At 44.5% G+C, this 27,595-nt stretch overlaps 1 protein-coding gene across 6 annotated transcripts in view; it reads left to right on the forward strand.

The window, feature by feature from the left end:
- The first annotated feature begins 11,827 nt into the window (after positions 1-11,827).
- Cdk8 (cyclin dependent kinase 8) overlaps positions 11,828-27,595 on the forward strand; it is a 78,069-nt gene continuing 62,301 nt past the window's right edge. For 2 of the 6 annotated variants that reach the window (XM_021162566.3, XM_085837436.1), the window contains exon 1: positions 11,831-12,670. In XM_021162566.3, the coding sequence (XP_021018225.1) occupies positions 12,543-12,670 (128 nt within the window). In that variant the 5' untranslated portion in view covers positions 11,831-12,542. Of the gene's footprint in view, positions 12,671-13,078; positions 13,199-27,595 lie in introns of all 6 variants that reach the window. The other 4 variants (XM_085837437.1, XM_021162569.3, XM_021162568.3 and 1 more) reach the window with 4 other exon arrangements.

The raw sequence follows: 27,595 nt of genomic DNA on the forward strand, positions 1-27,595 counted from the left end.
TCCCTTGTGGTAGTTCACTGGGATGAGGAAACTAAATGTCAAGTGCTTGTGATGAGAAAGCACTTCGAAACTCCCAATATTAACCATTCACGTTCTTTCTCTCCCGCTATCCCTTGTCTAATTTCTTTTTTCATTATATGACACTAGACTTACCTAACCATTTCTTGTGGTCCTGGTAGGGCTTTTTCCTGACACCCCCATCAGCCAAATGGCTTAACCACAGTTTAATACGCGCATACTGCTGTGATTCATAACTCTTTCCTCCCTTCTTTCATTATTGAGTGACTTTGTTTTGTTTTGAGACTGGGTCTCATATAGCCCAGGCAGGCCTTTAGCTGGTGAGCTTCTTGCCCTTCTTAGGGATGTGCCACCATGTTTGCTGGGTGCTTTGTTACCAGGATGTAGCAAGCCTTAGCATCAATGAAACTACTAGAGTAAAAGGTGATACTGTCTAGCAGGAGGATTCCCCTCCTCCCTCCCCATCTGTTTAATATTTAAAACATAGGAGAGTGTCACAGATTTCTCCTGTAGAAAAGTGACCCCAGTTGGGGAGACCAATGGCTTTAAAGTGAGTTGGGTTTTATTTAGGGTGTCCTGCTTGGTGATTATTTTCCCTCCCTTTGAATATTGATCCAAAAACTGTCTATATGTCCCTTTTATGTTGTTGTTCTGAGGATAAGAAATTCCTCTGAGTTTACTTCTGGAAGTAAGGTTATTGTTGGAGTTCCTTCCCCCAACTTCATCAGGGAACTATGTGATGGAGACAGTGGTGGGCGCATGTCTCTGTGTAGCCTGTCTTTGTTTTTTCTAGTATCCAATTGCTTCATGAATCTCTAAAGCTTTCTTTGTATAGCTCTATTTGGGATTGTGGTGGTTTGAATAGGAGTGGCCCCCGTAGATCCATGTGTTTAAATGAGTGGCACTATTAGGAGGTGTGGCTTTGTTAGAGGAAGTGTGTCACTGTGGAGGCAAGGCTTTGAGGTTTTAGATGCTCAAGCTACAGCCAGTGTGAAACATATTCAGTCTCCTCCTTGCTGTCTGTGTATGGATTAAGATGTAGAGCTCTCAGCTTCTTCTCTAGTACCATTATCTCCTGCACACTGCTATGCTTCCCACCATGATGCTAATGGACTAAACCTCTACAACTGTAAGCCAGCCCCAATGAAATGCTTTCCTTTACAAGAGTTGCCTTGGTCATGGTGTCTCTTTACAATGGAAACCTTGACTAAGATGGGGAGATGTCTATTTTTTTTTTCTTATTCTGACTCTGTCTTTCAGAGGCACACATCAAGCCAGCCCTCTCATCTCTCACCTTACTTTGAAGTCCCTTCCATTTCTTTTTAATACTGGAAGTGGGACTTGTGAACGGAAGTTCCCTCTCCCCTCCAGGGACATGTTAAACACTCTACAAGGCATATTGGTTAAAAGTTCCATGATTGTGTTACAAGTCAAAGCCAAATAACCCTGGGATATCTCTCCCCATGTCCCCCCACAATAGCCACTTATCACCCATGTCTGTGTGTAACCTAACGTCCTTGTGACTAGCAGGTTAGGCCTTATGGACAGTCCCTTAGCTTCCACCAACTCAAAATAATGTAAGCAGATAGCACCTGTGGCCAGTAGCCATACTTTCCTGCTTTTATGAGATCTGACTGCCTGTTAACACCAACCTCCACCCTCCCTCCATCTGTCCGTCCGTCCCTCCCTCCCTCCCTTCCTTCCTTTTGTCCTTCAAGATAGGGTAGCCCTGTGTAGCCTGGCTGTCCTGGAACTGGCTTTATAGACCAGACTGGCCTTGTCTGCCTCTGCCTCCTGAGTGCTGCTGAGACTAACCACCAGATTTGGCTTTATCCATCAAGGTATCTTGAAAGTATCTATATTTTATTTTCTTTGTTCTGTTACTATAAAAACATCATGAGCCGGGCAGTGGTGGCACACGCCTTTAATCCCAGCACTTGGGAGGCAGAGGCAGGCAGATTTCTGAGTTGGAGGCCAACCTGGTCTACAAAGTGAGTTTCCAGGACAGCCAGGGCTACACAGAGAAACCCTGTCTCAGGAAAACAAAAACAAAAACAAAACAAAACAAAAAAAGTCATGAATCTGTTACTGCTAAGGAACATGGTATTTGGAGTAACCGAAATCTGTCTTCCCAAGCCGTGGCCACTCACATTTGGATCCAGGACAAACTCTTTCTTATTCTTTCTGAGGCTAGATCTGCTTTTGCATTAGGGGGTTTTGGTGGTTGAATGTGGAGCCCCAAATATGATCCAATTTCGTAATAGGAGTCACTGGATTGTTGCCAGGCTGGGCCGCTCGTGCCAGCTGTTTGGTGTTGATTCCTCAGCGGAATGCTGGTGAGTTGTTTCTGGGGCTTAGACCTACCTTGGTTGGCTTTATTTTGCGCTGGTTGTAAGGATCCCCTTAGTTTGGTTACTTCATTATTCTCCCTGTTTGTTTAGGGAGCTCTTTGTTTAAAGTCATCTGTTTCGTTTGGTTTCTGCCTGTGCCCGGTTCGGTTTGTTTGCTTTCAGGACATTTGGTTTGTTCATTTGCTTTCGGCTTCTCCTCCCTTGTCTAATTCACGGAAGGAGGAAATGTTCAGAGAAAAGCTGCCATGTGGTACTCCAGCTGGTTTTATGTTTGATAACTGTGTTCGTTTAACTTATATGTATTTGGAAAATGGGGAGATCTAAAGATAACTTGGCTTTATGTATCTCTTCATTGAAACATTTAATCCAAAATTGGATGGGGGCTGGGGGAGGGAGAATACACACACACAAAACTAAAAACCCCAGAGAATTTAAAGTGAATAGGCAGCCTGTTTTGACTTAAAACAAAACAAAACAAAAACTTACATAAAAAAGAATTTATAAAATTGGTAGTCAACACAATTTGACAGGCTCACTATATTGAAGTTAAAAGGAGCTATTAAAGATCAATAGGAAATTGGTGAGGAAATGTTAGAGATTAAAGAAATTTTGAAAAATTGAACTCTTCTCAACTCTCTATCCCTTCACCTGCAACCCCTCCCCTGGCCCGAGTCAGGGTCTCTCTGTGTAGCCCTGACTGTCCTGGAACTCCCTTTGTAGATGAAGCTGGCCTGGAACTCAGAGATCCACCTGCCTCTGCCTCCTCCTGACTTCTGTGATCAAAGGTGTGTGCCATTGGCACTGCAGCCACCGCAGCCTCCACCACCAGGTTCAACTCTCTATTTTCATTCATATTTTTCTTCCTTCCTTTCTTTCTTTCTTTCTTTCTTTCTTTCTTTCTTTCTTTCTTTCTTTCTGTTTTAAAGATTTATTTATTTATTTTATGCATATAAACACACTGTAGCTGTACTGATGGTTGTGAGCACCAGAAGAGGGAGTCAGATCTCATTACAGTTGGTTGTGAGCCACCATGTGGTTGCTGGGAATTGAACTCAGAACCTTTGGAAGAGCAGTCAGTGCTCTTAACGTCTAAGCCATCTCTCCAGCCCATATTTTTTTCTAACCTTGATTTTTTTTTCTTCTTTGTTTCCAAGCAGAACAAAAGATTTTTGTAATTGGTTTAAAAATAAAACTTAAAAACTTCATGTGGTGGCACATAGCTTTAATCTTACCACTAGGGAGGCAAAGGGGGGTGGGGGTGGGATCTGAGTGTTCAAAGCCTGCCCGGTCTGTGGAGTGAGTTTCAGGACAGCCAGGGCTACACAGAGAAACCCTGTCTCAAAAACCAAAACAAACACCCCCCCCCCCAAAAAAAAAAAGGGAAGAAAAAGAAAGAAAGAAAGGAAGGAAGGAAGGAAGGAAGGAAGGAAGCTAGAAAGCAAGAAAGCAAAGAGATTCCATACCATATTTAAAATAGGTATTTTAGAATTATTTTATAGAGCGTGTTACCTGTGTGTATACACGTGCTGCACATGTGCATGGTCCCTGCTGGAATTAGAAGAGGGCATTGGACTCTCTGGAACTGGATCTATAGGTGGTTGTGAGCCACCATGTGGTATTGACAAATGAATCCACATCCTTTTCTACAACAACCTGTATTCTTAACCCTTGCGTTACCTCTTCAGCTCTAAAAAGTTTGTGTTTCTAAAGGCAAGACTCTGCTGTCTCTCTCTCTCTTTCTCTCTGTGTCTTTCTCTGTCTCTCTGTCTCTCTCTCTCTCCACACACACACATACACACACACACACACACACACATACACACACACACACACACACACCAGAGTCTTTTATATAGTCCTAGCTGTCCTGGAACTCACTATATATACATGCTGGCTTAGAACTCACAGCTATCTGCCTGCCTCTGCCTTTCAAGTGCCAGGATTAAAGGTGTGCACCACCATGGCCTTGATTAACTCTTAAATAGAAAAAGATAATGCATTAATTACATATATCATTGAAGTGACCAAATACCCCAACAAGCTATGTAAGAAAGGAATTACTTTGACTATGAGTTCAAAGTATAGTACATCATGGTAGGGAAACCACAGTAGCAGGAATTTGAGGCAACAAGTGCTCAGCGGATTTCTGATTTTATTTAATCTGGCCCATGGTATTGGGGTGGGTTTTGAAGACAGGTTTCTTTCTCTGTGTAGTCCTGGCTGTCCTGTAATTCAGAAGCTCTGCTGGCCTGCCTCTGCCTCCCAAGTGCAGAGTTAAAGGTGTAGGCCAGACAGCCTGGCATGAGGTGTGTCTTATTTGTAGCCTTTGACGGGTGACATCTTCGCTTCAGGCCTTCTTTCCTATTTTCCCAATGAAAAGGGTTAGTGTGATGTTTTGAATATGCTTGGCCTAGGGAGTGGCACTATTAGGAGGTGTGGCCTTGTTGGAGGACATGTGTCACCGTGGGGGTGGACTCTGAGAACCCCCTCCTAGCTACCCATGAGACAATCTTCTGTTTGCCTTTGGAAAAAGATGTAGAATGCTCAGCATCTCCAGCGCCATACCTGCTTGGACACTGCCATGCTTCCTGCCATCACAATAATGAACTGAACCTCTGAACATGTAAGACAGCCCCAATTGCCTTTATAAAAGGTCATAGTGTCTCTCTGGGCAATGGAAACTCTAACTAAGACAATGGGTTTCTCTTTAACAATCACAGATGCTTTGCTCGCCGTCTTAAGCTCACACTTTTCCTAACTGAGCTCTCCAGTTTTCTTGTCTTTGTCTCCACTTGTCACGTCTTCCCTTGTCAACACAGGTATGAGAATAGTACATATGACACAGAGAGAAGGTTGTCCTGTCTGGATGTTTCCTCCACAAACGAATTAGTCTCTTGCCTGTGGCTTCAGCATCTCTCCTGTTCTTGGGACACGGGCAGAATGCAGCTACATCCTTAGCTGGAACTTTAGATGGGTCATCCCTATCCCAGTTCCTGATAGCCCTGCCCCCCCCCCCAAGCCTCACAAGCTAGGTCTCATGTCCTTCTTTCATCATTTCTGTCTACCAAATTTCCACCAGGATGACCCATTTCACTCCGGTTACCATATTCACAGTCTTTTCTAGCCCAAAGTCCCAAACTCTCTCACATTCCTCTTGTAAACCAGCTGTAAAGGCCTAGGACCTTGCATGCAGGTGTATAGTATCACCAACTCTACTTTACGTACCAATCTTCTGGAGTAGTTTCTTAGCGTGTCGTTGTAATCAAATACCTTGACTGTTTTCTTTTGGTTCACAGTTCCTGGGTAGAGTCCAGAATGGTGGGAAAGTTATGGTGGCATGTTGAAAGATCCTGCTAATAAGGTTGAAGTTCCTCATAACTCTTGGAGCTTGGCGGAAACTAGAAGACTCCCTTTCTCCGTGGTACATTCCCCTTCTCTGCCTCACTTTGTCTGGAGAGCATCTGTAGTCCCTAAGCGATGCGCCACAAAATCCATCCACGTGGCGGCCATCACCTCCTTCCTGCCCCAGCCTATGGGCCGTGGTAAGATGCCCCTGCAGGAGCTCCTATCAAAATGGCAGCACCATGACACCTTCTCAGCCTGCAGCTGTCACTGGAGCTGTCCATGGTGGCCCATCTCCCTTCCCACCTCAACGGGAACTGCCCCTTAGAAGCAGTCCACAGTGGCAACACCTTTCCTGCCTCAGCCTACTGCCAGTATGAGGAGCTGTCCAGGGTTCCGACATCTTCTTTCCTGCCTCAGCCTATCCGATTTTGGTGAAATACCACTGCGGAAGCTGTGCCACAAGAACTGTCCTCAGTGGCAGCACCTCCTCTCCAGTCCCTCCCAGCAGCTCCACAGAGATGGCGTCTCAGAGAAAGCCAGATGTGGCCAGGAAGGACTTCCCACCCTAACCCAGAGACCTGATGCAGGGAAAGGGGAGGGTGTGTGAAAAAAAGCCACCAATCTCTGAGCAGAACCCCCCCGGGCTCCTCCCCCTCCCCCCCCCCCTCCGCCAGCTTTCCACAAAATCCCTCCAATCCCTGAGCAGGAGTACACACCAGTCCCAGAACAGGAAAACCCACCAATCCTCACTCTGGAACTCTCTGTCCTGAGAAGCTCCGCCTCCTCAGGAATCCTATGTAAGCACTGCCCCTTGGTCAGCTCCCCTGCTGTCCTCTCCCAGAACAGAAGGCATCCGCAACCATCCCTGGGCTCATCCCTCCACACCCTGGACCCGCCAAAAAATCTCTTTCATGGGAGTTTTCTGCCTGGAGTGACTCTCATTGGAAGAAGCCAGGAAGAAAAGAAGCAATGAAGAGAAGTGAAGAGAAAGAGCAGGGTTGAGGCTCCTCAGCTCACCCAAGGATACCCTTCCCTGAGAGCTGCAGCGCCTCTGCTGAGGAGCCTTCCTCTCAGAGCTGTGTGGTTCCTGCGCTCCTGTGTCTCAGGTGCCCTTCTGCTGGCATGCCTTTCCCCCTCGGAGCTGTGTGGTTCCTGGGCCTCTGGGTCCTAGGATACCCTCCCATTCGAGCAGAAACACTTACAAGGGTAACATGGGAAGTCTTGGTGGGAGGAACAGGAAGAGGGGAAGTAATGTAATTATAATCTCCAAAAAGAAAAGCAGACCTACCTACTCTGCCAGGCTGTTCACAAAAGTGCATACCAGTTTTGTTCGTTTGCTCAGCACTTGGCCACACCTACTGGACCTTCATGTAAGTCTGTTGGCTCACAGGCGATTACACTAGGTTCCTCCCAGAGACCTAACAGTAGCTTATGCCATCACCTACTGCCAGGTCTGGGCTGCATATAAAAGGAATACTCGACACCCCTGTTGGCTCTCTCTTTCTCTCCCTGTTCCCAAGTGTTCTTGGCTGGTCTCTCTCCCCATTCCTGTCCTTCTCTGTTCCCCCTTCTCTACCCTCACGGCTCTGCTCCCATCTGTCTGCCTCTACCCCTTTCTAGGTGCTCACCCCCTTCCCTTGCCCCAAATAAACCTTCTTTATATCAGATTTGTTTCATGGCATGATTTCTCAGGGGGCATCTTGGCATGGGCCGGCCAGGCACACCCCATCCCTCCGCCGTATTATATTTTATAACAAAATCCTCCAGTATGGAAACATTATTCTTCCTCTTGTTTATTGATTAGTGCAGCTTTGTTGCAGGAAGTGTGTCACTAGGGAGTGGACTTTGAGGCAGCAGAAGCTCAATCTGGCCAATGTGTCACAGTCACTTCCTGCTACCTGCAGATCCAGACATAGAATTCTCAGCTACCCCTCCAGCACCATGTCGGCCTTAACGAAGACAGTACCCCCACATGTCTGAGCTCAGAACCCCTTGACAACACCAAGACTAACTATGCTTTGTATTTCTTACGTCTTTTTTTAAACGCACGTCCTTATTTTATGCAGTCATTTTGTAAATTTATTTATTATTATTATTATTATTATTATTATTATTTTGGTTTTTCGAGACAGGGTTTCTCTGTATAACCCTGGCTGTCCTGGAACTCACTTTGTAGACCAGGCTGGCCTCAAACTCAGAAATCTGCCTGCCTCTGTCTCCCAAGTGCTGGGATTAAAGGCGTGCGCCACCACCGCCTGGCTAAATTTATTTTTTAAAATAGAAATGTTCTTGTTATATTTTTATAACCCATGAGCCTGTCTTTTAAAAAAATATTTATTTATTTACTTTGTGTGTGTGTGTGCACGTGTGTGTGTGTGTGTGTGCGCGCGCGCGCCTCTGAGTGTATGTACATGCCACTCCACATGTATAGGGCTCACAACTCCCAGAAGTGTGTCAGTGAGCTCCCCTGGAACTAGAGCTACAGAGGATTATGAGCCATCATCATGCAGGTGCTGGGAATCAAATCTGGGTCCTCTAGAAGAGCAGCCAGTGCTCTTAACCATAGAGCCATCTCTAGCCCTGAGCACCTGTGTTTCTTGGTGAATATGGTAGGCTATAATAAAATTAGCTGGCATTAAAAAAATTAAACAACAGTCATATTTTGCTGACAAAAAGTAAATGAATGCCAGGCACTTGTGGCACACACCTTTAATCCCAGCACCAGGGAGGCAGAGGTGGAAGGCAGATCTCTGTGAGTTTGAAGCCAGCCTGGTCTACAGAATGAGTTCCAGGACTGCAAGGACTAGCAGAGAAGCCTGTCAGAAAAAAAAAAAAAAAAAAGTGATTCCTATTGGACTTCCCTCTCTTCCACTATAAAATAAGCAAGATTCAATTATGTAAATAACTTTAGAAAAATTTAAAAGTACAGGGCTGGAGAGATGGCTTAGCGGTTAAGAGCACTGACTGCTCTTCCAGAGCTCCTGAGTTCAAATCCCAGCAACCACATGGTGGCTCACAACCATCTGTGATGGAATCCGTTGCCCTCTTCTGTTATGTCCGAAGACAGCTACAGTGTACTCATGTAAATAAAATAAATAAATCTTTAAAAAAATAAATCTTTTTTAAAAAGTAAAAGTATTTAATCATGCTTACAAAGCCTGGGGAATCCAGCTTTCTCAGAAGTCAGACTAAATATTTTTGTACATATAACAGCCTCCCCCAATTCCCATGCAATTTTGTTAAATTGGCATTTCAGTTTATATTATTGTCCAATTTCATCTATAATGTGATTTTTTTTCACCTACTCCCCCAAACTAAAGTTTGCTCCAGTACTAAGATAACTGGACAGCTCAAATTGTTACCCACAAATAAAAGTTAGAATGGTTTAGCTATTAAGACCAATCTTGCCTAAATGAGAACTAACCTCTCTTTATGAGGTTATAGTTATAAAACAAAATTGGCTTAAAAAATCTACTAAAATTTAAAGATCTAAACATTTCTAAGCATCCAATGAAACAGTTCATGGAGTGAAAATTGCTGTAAACACAAGGGAAATATGTGATCCGTTTAGTTTTAAATTACATGTTTTGTCTGGTGAATAGACCTGACTTCCTCTCTGTCACATTTGCTTCTTTGGGCTATACTGCGTTCTTGATTATTGTTTACATTTCTCTTTTCATTTTGTTTGTTTGTTTGTTTTGTTTTTTTGAGACAGGGTTTCTCTGTATAGCCCTGGCTATCCTGGAACTCACTTTGTTACTAGGCTGGCCTCGAATTCTGGCCTCGAATTCAGAAATCCACCTGCCTCTGCCTCCCGAGTGCTGGGATTAAAGGCGTGCACCACGCCTGGCTCTTTTCTTTTTTTTTTTTTTTTAAAGATTTATTTATTTATTATATGTAAGTACACTGTAGCTGTCTTCAGACACTCCAGAAGAGGGCGCCAGATCTCTTTACGGATGGTTGTGAGCCACCATGTGGTTGCTGGGATTTGAACTCTGGACCTTCGGAAGAGCAGTCGGGTGCTCTTACCCACTGAGCCATCTCACCAGCCCCCCTCTTTTCATTTTCTATGAGTGCTTTGCCTGCACATATCTAAGTTTCTCAGTGCCCATAGAGGCCAGCAGGGGGTGCTGGATCCCCTGGATCAGGAGTACAAACTGTTGTGAAACATCATGTGGGTGCTGGGAATGAAACCAGGGTCCTACATAAGAGCAGTAAATGTCCCTAACCACTGGATTATTTCAATTATAAGTATAATATTCTTATTTTATTTCACGTTATATCAACAAAAAATCTGCACTTCAAAACATTTTACAGGAGACAGTGATTAAAACTTCCACAGCTAGGGAGAGCTAGGATGTCATGGGTTAGAAGACATCTTTATCTTGGGCTATTTTAGCCTCCTGAAAGTCTGTTTATTGCTCATCTCTGTGGCTGTATTGGCTGGTTTTGTGTCAACATTCATGAGATCCAGCTGTAAGGCATTTTCTCAATTAGTGATCAAGGGGGGTGGGGGTGGGGGCCAGCACATTGTAGGTGGTGCCATCCTGGTCTGGTGGTCCTGGGTTTTTCTATAAGAAGGCAGGTTGAGTCGGACGTGGTGGCGCACGCCTTTAATCCCAGCACTCGGGAGGCAGAGGCAGGTGGATTTCTGAGTTCGAGGCCAGCCTGGTCTACAAAGTGAGTTCCAGGACAGCCAGGGCTACACAGAGAAACCCTGTCTCGAAAAACCAAAAAAAAAAAAAAGAAGAAGGCAGGTTGAGCAAGCCAGGGGAAGCACGCCAATAAGCAGCAGCCTCCATGGTCTCTGCATCAGCTCTTGCCTCCAGGTTCCTGCCCTGCTTGAGTTTCTGTCCCAACTTCCTTTGGTGATGAGCAGTGATGTGGAAGTGTAAGCTGAATAAATCCTTTCCTCCCCAACTTGTTCTTTCAGTCACGGCGTTTTGTTCTAGCAATAGAAACTCAAACTAAGACAGTGACTTAACAGCTTCATAATAGTTAAATCTTCCTGGGACACATAGCAGATCATTAACTCCCACTAACCCCAAAACTAAGACTTGCCATTAGAGGGCATGTAAGGCCTATAGCAGACACATTCTTGCTTTACTATCAACGACCTACTTGGTATTTCTGCCAATTTATCTGTCTGTGTGTATACGCGTATTTTGTTTGTTTGTTTGTGTTTTTCGAGACAGGGTTTCTCTGTGTAGCCCTGGCTGTCCTGGAACTCACTCTGTAGATCAGGCTGGCCTCGAACTCAGAATCCTGCCTGCCTCTGCCTCCCAAGTACTGGGATTAAAGGTGCGCGCCACCATGCCCGGCTATAAGCATTCTTGTGTATGCACAGATGTGTGCAAGTATAAGCATGAGTGCATATGCCTGTGTCTGGAGTCTAGAGGTTGATGTCTATCATGGAACCTTGAGAGCATACCATTTCAGTAAGGCTAGCCGGTCACCCTGCTGCAGAGATGACCCTGCCTTATTTTGTCTCCCTTGCTTTAGTATTACAGGCACAAATAAACAAAGCTTTTTTTTTTTTTCTTCTTTAAACAGGTGCCTTGGCTTTTTGGTGGCAGACTGTTACCTGTAAGTTGATATAAATCTTTCCCTCGCCAAGTTATATGTGGACATGGTGTTTTATCACAGCAACAGAAATCAAGTTACAACACGTGGCAAGCATTCTAGCACTCTAACCCATCTCCCCAGTCCCCTTCACTAAGTTTTTTCCCCCGTGGTATAAAGTTGTCAAAGAAAGAAGAGAAATCTTAAATACAACCACGTAGTTTATTGTAGTATTTAGAGACAGGTGGAGGCTGCGAAAGGAAAAACCTGGAGTCTTTAGGGTGGGGGTGGGGGGCAGTAATTGCCCTTTAAATCCTGGAGTTCAGAAGTGACTTCAGTACAAAATAACCTCCCCCCCGCCCCACCACGACCTAACAGGTGTCTTTTGCTAAGTTTATATGGGCTAAGTTGGATTGTAGAGATGCGGCTTTGGGAAAAATATTCTCCATGCAGCAGAAACTCGTTGCGTGACGGACTACCAATCCCATCATGCAACGTTCTGAATTCGCGGCGTCGTGGTAAAGACGGCTTCTGCAGCCACCCGTGCACATGAGCCTTGGTGTTTCTGGCCGCACTGGCGACTGGGTTAGTCCACGTGGTAAGTCTGTCAGCAACTCCGCTCCGCGGCTGAGCAAGGCCCTTTCGCCCGCCAGCGTCAGAAGAGGCGACTGCCAGCTCCAGAGCCGCTCACAGGTGGGGCGGAGGCAGCGCGAGGCTTCGCGACATTTTTACGACAGCGGCTGCCGTGTTCCGCGCTCGTCCTCTCTCTCCCTCCTCCTCCTCCTCGTCCTCCTCCTCCTCCTTCTCCTCCTCCTCCTCTCTCGGAGGAGCTACCGGCTGTTGTGTGGCGTCGCTGGTCTGTCCGGGCGGATGGCAGCCTGAGTGTTCGCGAGCGTGTGTGGGAGAAGGTGAGGCGCGGACGCGCGTGGGCGAGGAGCAGAGTCAGCCGTGGCCGCCCCGCGTCGCACCCGCAGCAGCACGCGCGGCCAACCGCGCGCGAGCCGGCGCCCCGGGAGCGCGGGGACAAGGGCGGACGCTGCTCCCCGCCCCCAGCGCGTCCCTCGGCTGTCGCGCGCCCGCGGGGACCGCCCGGCGCTCCCCTGGATGTCCCCGGCGCCCGCGCGGGGCCTCCTGCCGTCGCCGCGTGAGGCGGGCTGGTGCTGCGGCCGGCGGGTGTAGCTCGGGGGCTGCGGCTGCTGCGCGGCCCGGTCCCCACCGCGGCCCTCGGCCCCCCGCCCCAGCACCCCGGCCTTGGAGGCTGTGACAATGGACTATGACTTTAAAGTGAAGCTGAGCAGCGAGCGGGAGCGGGTCGAGGACCTGTTTGAATACGAGGGCTGCAAAGTTGGTCGAGGCACTTACGGGCACGTCTACAAGGCGAAGAGGAAAGATGGGTGAGTGTGGGTGTCGCTGCGGGTGTCCTCGAGGCTGGGAGGCAGGTGCCCGGCTCGGGTGTCGGGGTCCCCACTTCCTCCAAGACTGCCTCTGTCCTGGCCAGCCTGCTTTGGGGAGGAAGTGGTGTCCCAGGAATCCAGACTCACAAGAAACCCTTCGTGCAAGAGGGTGAAGGACCTTCTGTCTCGTGGGCAGTGTGTACCTTTTTTGCTTTTTCTTTTTTTGTGTGAATTTCTGTACAGTATAATTTTCTTTTTTTAAAAGAAGATGGTTATAAGATGCCTGTTGAAATAAATCTGTTCTTCTTTGGTCGATTTATCCGGTAACCTTTTGGGGACTAACTCATCTGGCTCTGGAGTGATATCCATCAGTCTGGAAGAGAAGCTCTGATCTTTTCCCCTTATCAGTTGTGATCAGTTGGTGACCAAATTTGGATTTGATGGGAGAAAGAAGACATCGAGTAAATGTGGGTCTGGAGAGTTCCATAAAGGATCATCTGTAATGTAAATGTAGCAGTTGCTCTTCAGGTATCATTAGCTGTGAGTTTTTATATAGAACAATGGGGATTTGGTGCAGAGTGGATGTGTGTGGGGGAAAAAAAGCAAGTGACAGATAGGGGCTATGTTGTGCAAGCTCTTAAAGCAGAATCTATCAGCTGCCAGTGAACTTTAATCCTTTCGCTTTAAATAGCCTCTTCTAGAAAGAAAAATCAAACCTATGGCTGGTGACCCTCAGTTTTGCTTCATAGATTGAGTGAAGTGAATGGCTCTATTTTCTTTCATCAGTAGATGACTGCGTTGTAATATCGCCAGAAGGGAAAGGCCTTCTTAGTTTGGGAGAAAATATTTAATAATTTCCCATTTCCCTCTTGTACAAATAGATATTCTCTCTGCCTTTGACACTAGGAAGTTATTGGGAAGATTATCATAGCTTATTATATAATTTTTTGTATTTATTAGAAACAGCTTTCTTTGAGCATCTGTTATTTGGCGAGTTGCTACTTGACTGCTTGGAAAGTGACTTTTTTCATTTTCACAGGAGTACATATTCGGAATTGCCTTAGCACTGTAAACGAGACGGCTAAAGCTGGAGTGAGTTCTTTTCGAGGGAGCTTGCTTATAAATACTTTCCGAGTCTGGATAATGGAAAAGGAAGTGTCTGTCTATTACGCACTTCTCTTCGCTTTACTGGAATGCCTTCCTACTTTATGATAATTTCAGTGCTTTTGTGCAACTGTGAAACCATGCAGCTAAGCGCAGAAAGTGGAAACTTGATGTTCTGGGTGCCCAGTGGCTTTAGAAGCACCTTTTAGCAGAATGTATAAAGCTGTGACATCCAGAGCCCTTGTTAATTCTTGTCCAACTAGATTCGTGTTATCAACACTTTATTAATGGATTATATTTAAAGAAATCATCTAATTTGCTGCATAATTTCAAAAGGGTTAAAGCATCTTCATCCTTCAGTATTACATAGTTTGGGACATGGTCATAAAATCTTCACTCCCAAGACATTTGATATTATAGTACATTTGACCAGTCTGTCATTTGTTTTTAAAAATTCGAGTGGTTTTTATATTTTATACTTGTAAAAGGAGCCAATTCTAGTTTCATAGTTTGCCAGTTTAAGCTAATAAACTATCCAAAGTGTGTTGGAGTGTGGTCTATTTTTTTTTAAAGTATATAATGTGTATAGAGGGAGATACTTTAATCACCTTTTACATCTTGATGATCAGGTTTTCATTTAGGCTAAGAATAATTTCAGAAGAAATTATATTGCTTAAAATAGCTGGTGTTAGTGTGTATTTCTTAGTCATTTATGGCAATGGCAAATGAACATTTGCATTTGGGGGAATTGCTTTTTAAGCTATAATCCTTTGGGTTTGCTTTCCAGCAACCTTTAATGATTCTGTTTATTATGATGAACTAAATTATTTTTGTAGTGAATCAAATGTCAAGAGAGTTTTAGAATTGGAGGTTTTGCTTTCCACAGGGAGTACTCTTCAATTTGGCTTGTATCTAAGGCCTGGCTGGGAACCTGCTGCATTGTCTTTATGACCTGTGTCAGTGAAGCATAATGTTATGCATTTTTAGACTTGGTATAATACAATTTGTGGCTGTTTTAATTTTTTTTTTGGGGGGGGGGTTGAGACAGGGTTTCTCTGTGTAGCCCTGACTGTCCTGGAACTCACTCTGTAGACCAGGCTGGCCTCGAACTCAGAAATCCACCTGCCTCTGCCTCCCGAGTGCTGGGATTAAAGGCGTGCGCCACCATGCCTGGTTTGTTTTAATCTTTTATAATAAGATGATCAAGTCCATTTGCTTTTGGTATTGATTTACTTTCAAATTAAATGGTATATTCTGCCACTGAGATGTCATAGTCCTTAAGGAACTTGGACAGGCAATAACACTTTAAAGAGAATCTCGAGCCTTGCAATAAAACTAAAAAAAATTGGGATACATTTGCTTGGACATATTTGGTTGTTAAAATGAATACATGAAAATGTTTCTTTCAGCTGTCCAGTATATAGAATATGAAGTAAAAGAATTTAGACTAGAGGAATTAGCTTGTTGAATTATTCAAGTTTAGGGAATAGCTTGATAATTTTGGCATAATGAGTTAGTAACCCACCCTTCTTGTATACAATATGCCAGATAGAAAATCAGCCTGGTAAGGAGTGAAGGGGGTGGGGCAATAGTTTGTTTTAAGCATGACTATGTTCAAAGATAAAGGGCCATGTATAATCATGATATTGCAAGTTTTGATATAGAGTGTAAATGCACACTGTATATCTTGAAATTAATTATTTTCGTGTGTGTGTGTGTGTGTGTGTGGTTTTTCAAGACAGGATCTCACTGTGTAGCCCTGGAACTCGAAAGTCCACCTGCCTCTGCCTCCCAACCGATAGGATTAAAGGTGTGCACCGCCTCTGGTCTCTAATTCATTCTTAAATGTGGCATAAATAGAGAGTGTCCTTCATTTTTGAACACCAAAAGAGTACACTGTAGGAGGCAGAGGGTGTGGAGAGGGCTTGGCAAGGAAGGGGTGAGTGTTTGGGTCGTTTGTTTCTTAAGTCAGTTGTATTTCCTTTTGAAGAATAGAGGCAACCAAATATGTTTGCAAGAATGGAAAAATTTTAAGACAAAAGTTGTTTTTAAGATTTTATATTTTCAACATAGCCACTGGACATTTGTACAATTAGAAAATTAATTTGTCTAGAAGTGGTGCTTTATGCTTGTTATGCTAGTTAAGTCAGGAAAATTGAAAGTTTAGGCTATCCTGGACTACATAGCACCTTGAGGTGTGTGTGTGTGTCTGTATTTAAATTAGAAAAATCAACTTAGAATAAGAGTTTTCTGGAAAAAAACCCACAAAACTTTTTTTCTTAATTTTAGTATTTTGGGGTTTTTTGTTTGTTTGTTTGCTTTTTGTTTTGTTTTGTGTTTTTGAGACAGAGTCTCACTGTGTAGCTTTGTAGACCATAGCCTTGAACTCATCTGCTTGCCTCTGCTTCTTGTGCTGGGGCTTGGACACCATGCCTGATTCCACAAAAGTATTCCTAATCTGTTATAATCATGTTCAGTAAGCTGAAGTACATAGAAGAGAGGGTGAAGGAGGGAGAGAGGGAAACAAAAAAGAAAACTTTGTGGAAGATTCAGAATTAACTGATAAAGGTAATGAATGATAGCAGCTACATTGTTGGGTAATTAAGCCCCAGGTTCTGGCTGAAACACTCTATGTCTATCTAATTTCATAAGAACAACCGTATTATGCTCCGATCACATATGACAACTAAGCTATTGAAAGTTAAGCAGATTGTCCTGTGAGTACATGGCTAAGCATAGCAGTCAGGACCTGAGGATGTCCCTGCCATATGTGTACTCTGGAGCCCATCCGCGCCTTGTTTTGTTTTTTTTCCAGGACAGCCCTGGCTTGCTCTGTAGATGTGGCTAGCCTGGAACTCACAGCGGTCCTCCTACCTCAGTCTCCTGAGTGCTGAGATTAAAAGCATGTGCTACTGTGCCTGGCTATGATGGAGCACATGCCCTTAACCACTATGCTCCGTAAAATTAATGTGAAGGCTCCAAGACAGCATCCCATTTGCCTCTGACCTCTCATTTACTATTGGATCTGCTGATCCATGTGACCCAAGCTGACCTGGAACTCACTCTGTAGCTCAGGCTGGTCTCAAACTTAAGCAATCCACCTACTTCAGCCTCTTGTGCTGTTTAGTATTTTATGTGTGTAGATGTGCTCCACATATGTGATTATGTGATTGCTTGAAGTTATGGATGGTTGTGAGCCATAATATGGGGATCCAACCCAGGTTCTCTGCAAGAGCAACAAGTACCCTTAAACACTGAGCCATCTCTTCAGCCTGCTCATGCTTTCACATTAGTTCTCACCTGGCAGTGTTTAAAGACACACCAGCCACCCACCATAGCCACCTTGGCTTGGGGCTAGTACCTGCCCCATAGTTGTCAGGTGTTGGGAGCCAGCACAGGGGACTACCGGTTCAGTTTTATTACAGTTTTGATTCTTTGGATAGTTTGGATGTGCATTAATGAGTATTCCTTATAAAAGTGTGGTGGGAGGGGACAAGCATAATGTTTCTGGTGTGTGTCTTTTCCTGTGTGGCATTGGGTGGCATGTTTTTAGTGGCATGTTTTTAGCTCCCATTTTTGGTCATTTTCAGATTTGATGCTTGGAATCCATGTTTTTCTTTTATTTTCTTTTAGTTTGCTTGCTTCTTAGTTGTAGGGGCAAGCAGGTTTCATTTGGAACTTGCTCCTGTGAGCTTTACTTTGACTGAGTCTTCCAAGCTTTGGAAAACTCATTTACTGATCTATTCAGCAGATATGTATTGGGTTTCTCTGTGTGCTGCTGTTGGAAGCATTGAGAAGGCAAATGTGAGTGAAGCATTGTGTTATTTGAGGAAATTTCTACTGAGAAAAGAAACTTGTCAAAAAATTATAGCAATTTAATAAGTACTATAATGTTAATTGTACTACAGGGAAGGAAGCTCTGAATTACTTTGGGATTTTATGGGAAAACTTGCAGTATTTTGGTTGCCTCTTGGAAGATGTGAAGAGCTCATCAGACGGCCATCTAGAGAGGAATAGGAAAAGTATGCTTTTTATTGTTTCCTCAAAGCCCTGTGTGTGGGAGGGGGTGTTTCTTTGCCATGCTTTTCTGACTTACTTTCTTTTCCAGTTTCTTTTGTGCTCTTGCTGTGTGTGTAGAGTTTCCAGCCGCACCGACGTTCTCTTCTCCCACTGGCTGGGATAAGGCCTCTGTTATTTTTGCAGGGGGAATACAGTTATCCACATGCACCAAGTAGCTTATTTTTGTGTTTGTAGCAGCTTCCCATCTGTGGACTGTTGACCATGAGTCCAGGCAGCCTCTCCAACACAGGCATCTGATTCAAGGATTTCTCCTTGGTGTGGAGGTGCCACGCAGAGCCTAGCTTTGCCTGTGGCTCTGGATAACAGGTTGTCCTGCTCTGGCTGTGGAACTAGGTCTGTAACTTATTTTCATTGTTTTTTAAATTAGGTGAGTGCTGGTGTTCGTAGGGATCAGAAGAGGGCATCTGGACTTACAGGTGGTTGTCATGAACCATATGGTGCTGGGATGAACCTGAGTCCTCTGCAGGAGCAGGAAGGACTGCCTCTTAGCTGCTGAACCATCTCATCTGTCCAGCTCCACCAACCTGCTGTCTTGACCTTATACTTGACTTCTTGGAGTCAGTGATTTTCAGGAGTCATTAAAACAGTTATCAGAAGTCCCAGACTGGGCCAGTGAGATGATTGAGAGTACTTGCTGTGCAAGCTTGACCTGAGTTCCAGCTTCAGAACCCATAGTGGAAAGAAATAACTGACTTCTTGAAGTTGTCCTTCACCTCCACATGAAGCATGCAGGCACATGCACACACACACACACACACACACACACACAGGTAAAAAAAAAAAAAATCAAGGTCTCTAAACAAGCCCCTGCTGTCCTAAGCTGCCTTGATATAATCTTGAGATCCACTGAAGCAGGAAAATTGCTGGAAACACTGTCTGTAAGAATTGAGGTGTGCCCTAATCTATAAACTCCAACCTTCTCACTGTACTCACAGGCTGTAGCCATTTAACACTGTTAATGTTTCTGAACATTTCGACTGTAAAGAAGCTAAGTGCTCATTACCAGTTACTCCATATCTCCCCTCTCTTACAGCTCCTGTTTGCCTTTCTAAGAGTAAAGCTATATTACATTGTGGGCATATACTACACCAGTTGGACAGTGAGTTGTTCACACTTTGGGATTCTTATGAATAATGCTATTATAAACTTTCACGTATGAGTTACTCTGGATATGTTTTCAGTTCTCTTAGGCATAAACCGGGGATTGGAACGTCTGAGTCATCCAAGGCAGCTGAACACCCGGTTGGAGTGTCTATAAACTTGTTTAGGACCAGTGTCTGCTCTTGTGTGTAGGGCTGTATGTCTCAGGTTGGCTTCAGCAAGGGCAGTGGTCACAGTGGTTGTCACAGTGACTCTTACATGGTAAGCCCTTGCAGGTGCTTTTGTCAGTGTGAGCTCTTTGAGCTCCTGGGCGAGCACTCCCCCTCGGCTGAGAGGGCTCTTAACATGTAGCCTGACAAGTCCTATGTTGTCATACGAAACGTCATCTCAAAATCTCCTCACTTAGAACCCACAAAACAGTTTGTCCTGCATTGGCTTGTTCTGTAACTACTTGGGTGCACCCATAGTTAATGTTTGTATATCTTTTTGGGTTTTCAGTGAGTATTTATGGGTGAGAGAATATAAATCTTTTCTAGGGCATCAGTTGACCTACACTGCTGGCATGTTACCAAATGGTGACAGGTGTGTGTATCTGTGTATGTATATACCTGAAATTCATATTTGCCAATCATTGACTGTTGCAGCAATTAAGATCTTACGGCATATTATAGGGGAGTAGAAATGCATGAGAGGCTACGGTGCTGGGCTGGCTGTAATATCAGTACCCTGAACAGAGCTGGAAAAGGCAAAAGCAAAGGCAAACTTTAGAATCCAAGTGGGTTGGTCAGGTTCTTTGGAAACACAGCCACCGAGAACTTTAGTGTCTTTTGAAATAATACTTTACAAATGAGTCTGCTTCAATGAGGATTGATTGAGCCCAGTCTTCTGAAGTTAGGAGATATAGTTGATCTCTGAGCCCACGTTGCCACTGAATTTGTGGTTTATTTTCCTTCATGTGATTGATTATTCAGATGAACTACTACTCATTTACGCATCTCCCTAAAATCTGTAACATCATTTTAGCCCTTGAATGAACACCTAGTATAAAGAAGAGCTCTGGGCATCCACCAGGTGTTGCATCTACACCCGGATTATATCCGTGTCTAGAGCACTAGAGAGATTAACAGGAAGGAAACTTGTCAGTTTGTAGTTTCTACTTCTCAGTATTTGAGGAAGGTAGGGAGTAGTTACAGAAGCTTTGTTATGATTTGAAGGCTTCTGTTCTAAGGAAAGCCAGTGAATCGTGGAGGTTTCAAGTCACAGGATGGATACACTTGTGAATGCTTGTTTTCATTGTGGTGGCTTCGCACAGTGCTTTAGCAGGTGACTCAGTTTCCACAAATTGAATTTCTACCTGATTTCAAGGAAGATGTCAAGCACAGGGCCAGATACGCTTTTTTCACTGACAGCAATTTTAAATGTAAAATTACACAAGTTAATTATTTGGCAATTCATTTTGGTTTCTCTTTAGCTGAAGTTCTCTCTGTACATTTGGTTCCTATAAAGTATTTGGTAGTGATTATTCTCTAGGTTCTATTCTTGGGTCAGATACAGGTGATTTAATTCTTGAGGACATGGACAGACTTCTAAGGAGTACAGGCAGTTCCAGTAGGGGTAAGCTGCAAAAGGGTAACCTTACAGATTGTCATGGAGGTGCCAATCTAAGGCTTTCAAGGGACTCTTCAGGTAATCAGAAGCTGTCCTAGTGGATGGTCAGAGGCTGCTGGGGAGGAGGAGACAGGCTGCATCAAGTTTGAATGGGCGGTGACTGTTTGGGAATAGGAATTGAAAAGTTCCAGTATAGCTGGATAGCTGGCATCAGTTGTGGGCCCAGGATTTTTCCTTCTTCCTTCCCTTCCTCCTCTTCCTCCTCCTCCATCTTTTTTTTTTTTTTTTTTTTTTTTTTTTTGAGACAGGGTTTCTCTGTGTAGCCCTGGCTGTCCTGGAGCTTACTCTGTAGACCAGGCTGATCTGCCTCTGTTTCCTGAGTGCTGAGATTAAAGCTGTGAGCCACCACTACTTGGTCTCCTCTTTGCTTTTTGACAAGGTCTTTCCACATAGCCCAGGCTGGCCTCTCAGTCCTCCAGAGTTTCCCAGTCATCCGGCCACAGTGGCTCAAGTGCTGGAATTATATAGGTGTGTGCCACGGTGCTTCACTGAGAATTTCTTAATTTGGGAGGAGTTGCAGTCTGGTTGAAAAGGACCACAGTCAAAGTACTAGTCAAGTTGTTTCATGATTTTTTTTTTTTTTTTTTTTTTTGAGGTAGTTTTGGGATCTTGTGAGTTAGTTATATGGAAGAAGGCTAGTGCTCCCACCTTTGGAGATGCTGAATAGCATGTGCAGAAGTGTGAAGGAGAGACTTGGTAAGGTGAAGCAATGGGTTCAGTCCCAATGCTGATCCTACAGAAGAGTGGGGGTGGGGGGGGTAAGATAGGCATTTAAAAAAATTGGGAGGGGCTGGAGAAAGGGGCTCATAACTATCTGTAACTCAAGTTCCCTTGGACCTGACTCCCCCACACAAACATACTTGCAGAACAAAGACCATTGCACATAAAGTAAAAATAAATGAATTTTTTTGTTGTTGTTGGAGACATAAGTATGTTTTTGAGATTTGTGTTCTGGACTTTGTACTTTCTTCTGGTGTAGAGGGATCACTTGTGGGCTTTTAAGCAGAGAGTGGTGTCCTGTTTACAGAGGTGGTTTGGTAAATGACTATCGGGAACTGTGCTTAGGAAACTGTAATAATCCAGATGTGGGGTGATGGCGGCTTGGATCTGGGAGGAGGGGAAGGACCAGTAGCACTAGTTGACTTATTAGATGTGGTGGAAAGATTGAGGGAGTCAAGGCTAAATAAATAAATATTAAAACAAAAAACCTCAAGATGCAAGGTATTATTTAAACTTCAGTGTCACTTTAGATGAGCTTTTAAGTCAACCCACACAACTTGTTCTCTCCTTTGCTCTCTAGTTAGAAAAGGCGGCTTGGATCAAGCCCTTGAGGGAGTCAAGGCTGTAGTTACCTCACGGCATGGATAGCCAAAACAGTAAAAGAGAGCAAGCTTGTTGGTGAAGGTGAGGAATGCAGGTTTTTTTGTTTGTTTTTTGTTTGTTTGTTTTTCGAGACAGGGTTTCTCTGTGTAGCCCTGGCTGTCCTGGAACTCACTTTGTAGACCAGGCTGGCCTCGAACTCAGAAATCCACCTGCCTCTGCCTCCTAAATGCTGGGATTAAAGGCGTGCGCCACCACCGCCCAGCTGAGGAATGCAGTTTTAATATGTTGAATTTTAGGTACCTGTCAAGCATCTAAGAAAAAATGTCTGTTAAACAGATGCATTTAATTTAGTGCCCCAAAGAAGAATCAGGACATAGACTTGGGATTAACCAACTACTTGAGGTAGTAGCCTCTATTGACGTGATGGCTTAGAGAGTAGAGCCTGAACAGCACCCAGGATAAATTGTTGAGAAGAAAATGTTTACCCTTAAAGCTAAGAAACTGAGTCTAAAGAGGAAACTATCCAGAGACCCCTAATTGTGCAGCAGAAATGTTGAAGTGTATTATTGACTATAGCTAGAAGCCCAAAGAAGTAGAAGACACTGTAGAATCATAATACTCAGAGAGTGTTTATAGGAGTGACAGGTACTCAGATCAGAACCCTTTTCTAACTAGAGGGCAAAGGAGAGAACGAGTTGTGTGGGTTGACTTAAAAGCTCATCTAAAGTGACACTGAAGTTTAACTAATCATCTTGGAGGTTTTAAAAAATATTTATTTATTTATTTATTTATTTATTATATGTTAGTACACTGTAGCCGTCTTCAGACACTCCAGAAGAGGGCATCAGATTTTGTTACGGATGGTTGTGAGCCATCATGTGGTTGCTGGGATTTGAACTCAGGACCATTGGAAGAGCAGTCGGCACTCTTAACCGCTGAGCCATCTCACCAGCCCCACATCTTGGGTTTTGTTCTGGATATTTTGATACTTCATGGTTGTGTTCTCTGGACATGACTTGCTTAAAGTCAGGGCAGTTCTGATGAAACAAGTCTCTGAGATCCTCACTGGATGGGACTTATTAACATTCCCTCCTGGAAAAGGAGAAGGACTCTGGAGCCTCTCCCCTCCCTGGGGGTAGGCTCTTGAGCGGTACAGCTACAGGTAAATTGCTTTATGTGCCTGTAAGTAACCGCAGTTAAACCCATTAGTTTACCAAACTAGACCTGGGTAGAATAATTTGTTTGATATGTTGTTGCCCTCTCTATCTGGAATAAACAGAATTAGACTTTTTAAGTAGAACTCATGCAACACTTGGGCTTCCAAGGGCTGGAGAGAAACCAAGATGAAATTGGAGGGCAGAAACATGCAACCAGTGCTAAGTTGTTTCAGGATTAAGAATCTGAGTGCATCTAGAATTGTGTGTCCCGTTTCCATGTGGTATAGAATGTCCCTTCTCCATGTGATGGAGACTGATGTCTGTCCTTCCTTCCTTCCTTCCTTCCTTCCTTCCTTCCTTCCTTCCTTCCTTCCTTCCTTCCAAAGATTTATTTATTATATGTAAGTACACTGTAGCTGTCGTCAACACCCCAGAAGAGGGCATCAGATCTCATTAGGGATGGTTGTGAGCCACCATGTGGTTGCTGGGATTTGAACTCAGGACCTTCAGAAGAGCAGTCAGTGCTCTTAGCCACTGAGCCATCTCTCCAGCCCCTGATGTCCTTTCTTGCTGCAATAGTGAGTAAGAAATGCAGATGAAGATGGAGAACTGGGGAAATCTGGACGCCTCTCTGTCAAGCCTGTTGATGAGCACAGGGGTGTCTCAGATGGAAGTGTCTTAGCATATGTGGGATGGGATTCTGAGGAAGCCGTGGCAGCAGTTGCATTGCTTCAGCTATGGGTTATGGTGACAAGACATGCGACTAAGGCTCGACTGCCAGGAAGAACATGCTCATGCCAGGGAGGAACCATAGAACACAGATGATCTGTTGGTACACTGGATGAAGTGGACTTGCCATGTCTTATGACTGGGAGTGGGTAAGGGAATTTACAGAGTAGATATGCTGAAGAGCTCCTCTTGGGATGGAAAATCTGGAGTACAAAGTGTCAGCATTTTGGGGTGGAGGTAAAGGAGGCACAGCTCCCCACTGTCACTCAGCAGACCAAGTCCTTTACTTTAGGACCCTCAACTTAGACCAAACTGGATTCATGGCTTGGATGCTGAAAATAATTTCAGTATTAGCCAGCATGAAGCAAAGTTGGAGATTGTTTTAAAGCTAGTGTAGTATAGGTTTGAGAAAGAGGGTTAGCGAAAGGTGTTGAGAGGAAAGTCAGACATACCAAATGTGGCCAGGGCCCTTCCAGGAAGAGTTGCAGCTCATTGTTTTTACAGTGATCATATATAAGATTGTGGTGGTACTTACAGGCACTGTCTTATCACTGAGCAGTTCCTGAGGGGCACCTGAGATCATTGCAGTCAACAAGTAAAAAGCTAGCCCCCAGGGATACCGGGAAGAGGCATATCTTTACTGTTAACAGCAAAGTCTGGGGGAAGGAGCTAAGACCCTACCCAAGGTCACATACACTTAACGTGGCTCACTGTGGTTTAATATAAAATATCTATATATGAAAGGAATCTCAAATTGTGCTAGAATACTTATCTCCCGGCTAGTGAGAACCTTTAATCAGCCTCTGGGATGACAGGGTTCTTTCCTCTCATGCTCTTGTGTCCCTCTGTTTCTTTCCTGCCTCAATAGGAATATTTAGAGTCACGAGAAAGAAAACGAGGTCAAAGTGCTAGTGAGGAACTAAGCATGAAAGACACTGATGTAGTGCCCAGTCCTAGAGCCTGGCTGATGTAGTGCCCAGTCCTAGAGTCTGGCTGATGTAGTGCCCAGTCCTAGAGTCTGGCTGATGTAGTGCCCAGTCCTAGAACCTGGCTGATGTAGTGCCCAGTCCTAGAACCTGGCTGATGTAGTGCCTGATGTAGTCCTAGAGCCTGGCTGATGTAGTGCCTGATGTAGTCCTAGAGCCTGGCTGATGTAGTGCCTGATGTAGTCCTAGAGCCTGGCTGATGTAGTGCCTGATGTAGTCCTAGAGCCTGGCTGATGTAGTGCCCAGTCCTAGAGCCTGGCTGATGTAGTGCCTGATGTAGTCCTAGAACCTGGCTGATGTAGTGCCTGATGTAGTCCTAGAGCCTGGCTGATGTAGTGCCCAGTCCTAGAACCTGGCTGATGTAGTGCGTAGTGCCTGATGTAGTCCTAGAGCCTGGCTGATGTAGTGCCTGATGTAGTCCTAGAGCCTGGCTGATGTAGTGCCTGATGTAGTCCTAGAGCCTGGCTGATGTAGTGCCTGATGTAGTCCTAGAGCCTGCCTGATGTAGTCCTAGAGCCTGGCTGATGTAGTGCCTGATGTAGTCCTAGAGCCTGGCTGATGTAGTGCCCAGTCCTAGAGCCTGGCTGTAAGAAGACTCTGTGCACCGCAGAGTTGAGAAGGAAGCTCATGGAACAGGGGCCTTGCTACACATGAGGGCTTGTGGCTTTTGTGAGACCCATGGTAGGTCATGATCTTTACAAGGCAGGAGAGCCTCTGGAGGGTCTGAGTGACTTATCCTGGCATGTGAATTGGGTTAGTAAAATGTTAAAGCTGTCAGACGGGAGAAGAAGAAAAGAGATAAAAGGCCCTGCTTGACTTGGCTGTGCTCTGAGAGGTTCTACCCTGCAGCTGACTGAGACAGATGGAGATGCCCATAGCCAAACATTGGACAGAGGTCGGGGACCCCCATGGAACAGTTAGGGGAAGGATTGAAGGTGACAGCAACCCCACAGGAAGACCAAAAGTGTCAACTAACTTGAACCCCTAGGAGCCCCCCAGAGTCTGAGCTACCAACCTAAGAGCCAACTCAGACTGGTTCAGCACATAGCAGAGGGTTGTCTTATCAGGTCAGTGGGAGAGGATGTGCCTAATCCTGCAGAGACTTGGTACGTCAGGGTGGGAGGATACGGGGCCTCTCAAAGGTAAAACATGGGGAGGAATCCTGGAAGGGGAGCCGGGGTGGGCAGCATATGGGATGTAACTACATAAATATATTTAAAAAAATAAAAGTAAACTGGGAACGAAAAAAAAAAGGAATCTTCCTTGGGTTACTTAAAAGCAGATGTGGGGGCTGGAGAGATGGCTCATTGGTTAAGAGCACTGGTTGTTCTTCCAGAGGTCCTGAGTTCAATTCCCAGCAACCACATGGTGGCTCACAACCATCTGTAACAAGATCTGCTGCACTCTTCTAGTGTGTGTCTGAAGACAGCTGCGGTGTACTCATATAAATAATATATAAACCTTAAATAAAAAAGCAGATGTGGAAAGATTCTCAGTAGTTGGAGTTCCTAGGGAAAAATTGACAGAAAGCCCAACACTGTGCTTGTGGGTTTCTGGAAGACTTTAAAAGTTCTCCACTTTGAGCCGGGCGTGGTGGCACACTTGGGAGGCAGAGGCAGGCGGATTTCTGAGTTCGATGCCAGCCTGGTCTACAGAGTGAGTTCCAGGACAACCAGGATTACACAGAGAAACCCTGTCTTGAAAACAACAACAACAACAGAAGTCTCCACTTTGCTACTTAGGAGAAAGATCTGCTAGGTCGGGAACTGTCCCACCCACTCCCCCAGTGGGATGGCCAAGGTTTGTGTACTGTTCAGTCAGGGGTGTTATTTGTCCCCTTGGTTTGAGGTGGCCCCTGGAGCATTATGTGTACCAGTAGATGTATATGGTGCAAGAGTAGTGAAAATGTTTGTATCTCCTAAGGATAGGTGGATAAGTGTGCTGTGTACATTTCCTGCCTTTGGGACGTATACTCGGAGTGGAGATTGTTCCTCCAGATCAGCAGCCAGGTGTCGGTCATCATGGAGAGGCATTGGGGTGTTGGGTGCTATGCTGGGAACCTGGCTCTAGAGGCAAGTACAGCAGATGAGAGCATATATAGCCTATATATTTTCATAAAAATTACCTACTACATTGGGCTGATGAAATGGCTCAGCTGGTAGAGAGAACTGACTGCTAATTGTCCTTTGACCTCCATATACATGCTAGGGCATGTGTGCATACTCAGAACACACAGAACAAATTCACACATAATATAAAATATAAATAAGTAAAATTAAAAAACCATTCATTTCCATAAGTCTGTAGTTCTCAGTTTTATTATTGTAGGATATTGCTATGAATGCATATAAATATGTATCTAGTTAACTATTTCTCTGATGATAGACAGTTAAGTGGTCTTCAGAATTTACCTTTTTCAGTTGTCAGTTGAAGTCAACAAATAACCCATGGAGTTCTCCAGTGTAGTGTCAAATTGCTGAGGTAGGATTGCAGATCAAAGGCCGTATACTTTGAACAGTGTATTTTTATTATTGAATGCAATTGAATTTTAAAAATTAATGTATTCTTTTAATAAAATATTCAAACTGTACACAGAAAGTTACCCAGGGAAATCTAGCCACCCTCCTTCTGTCTTGGATTTTCACTCTAATCTCACTCTGACCATTGCCTGTGGCTCTCTGTGTGCTTGCAGATAGAAGCATATGTATACAGTGATAGACTTGAAAGTTTAGTATTTCTTCTTAAACAGATAATACATGCATTTGTGAAAAGTGGTA

This window comes from Mus caroli, unplaced genomic scaffold, assembly GCF_978045245.1.
Source record: "Mus caroli unplaced genomic scaffold, Mus_caroli_1 scaffold_4, whole genome shotgun sequence".
NCBI lineage: Eukaryota > Metazoa > Chordata > Mammalia > Rodentia > Muridae > Mus > Mus caroli.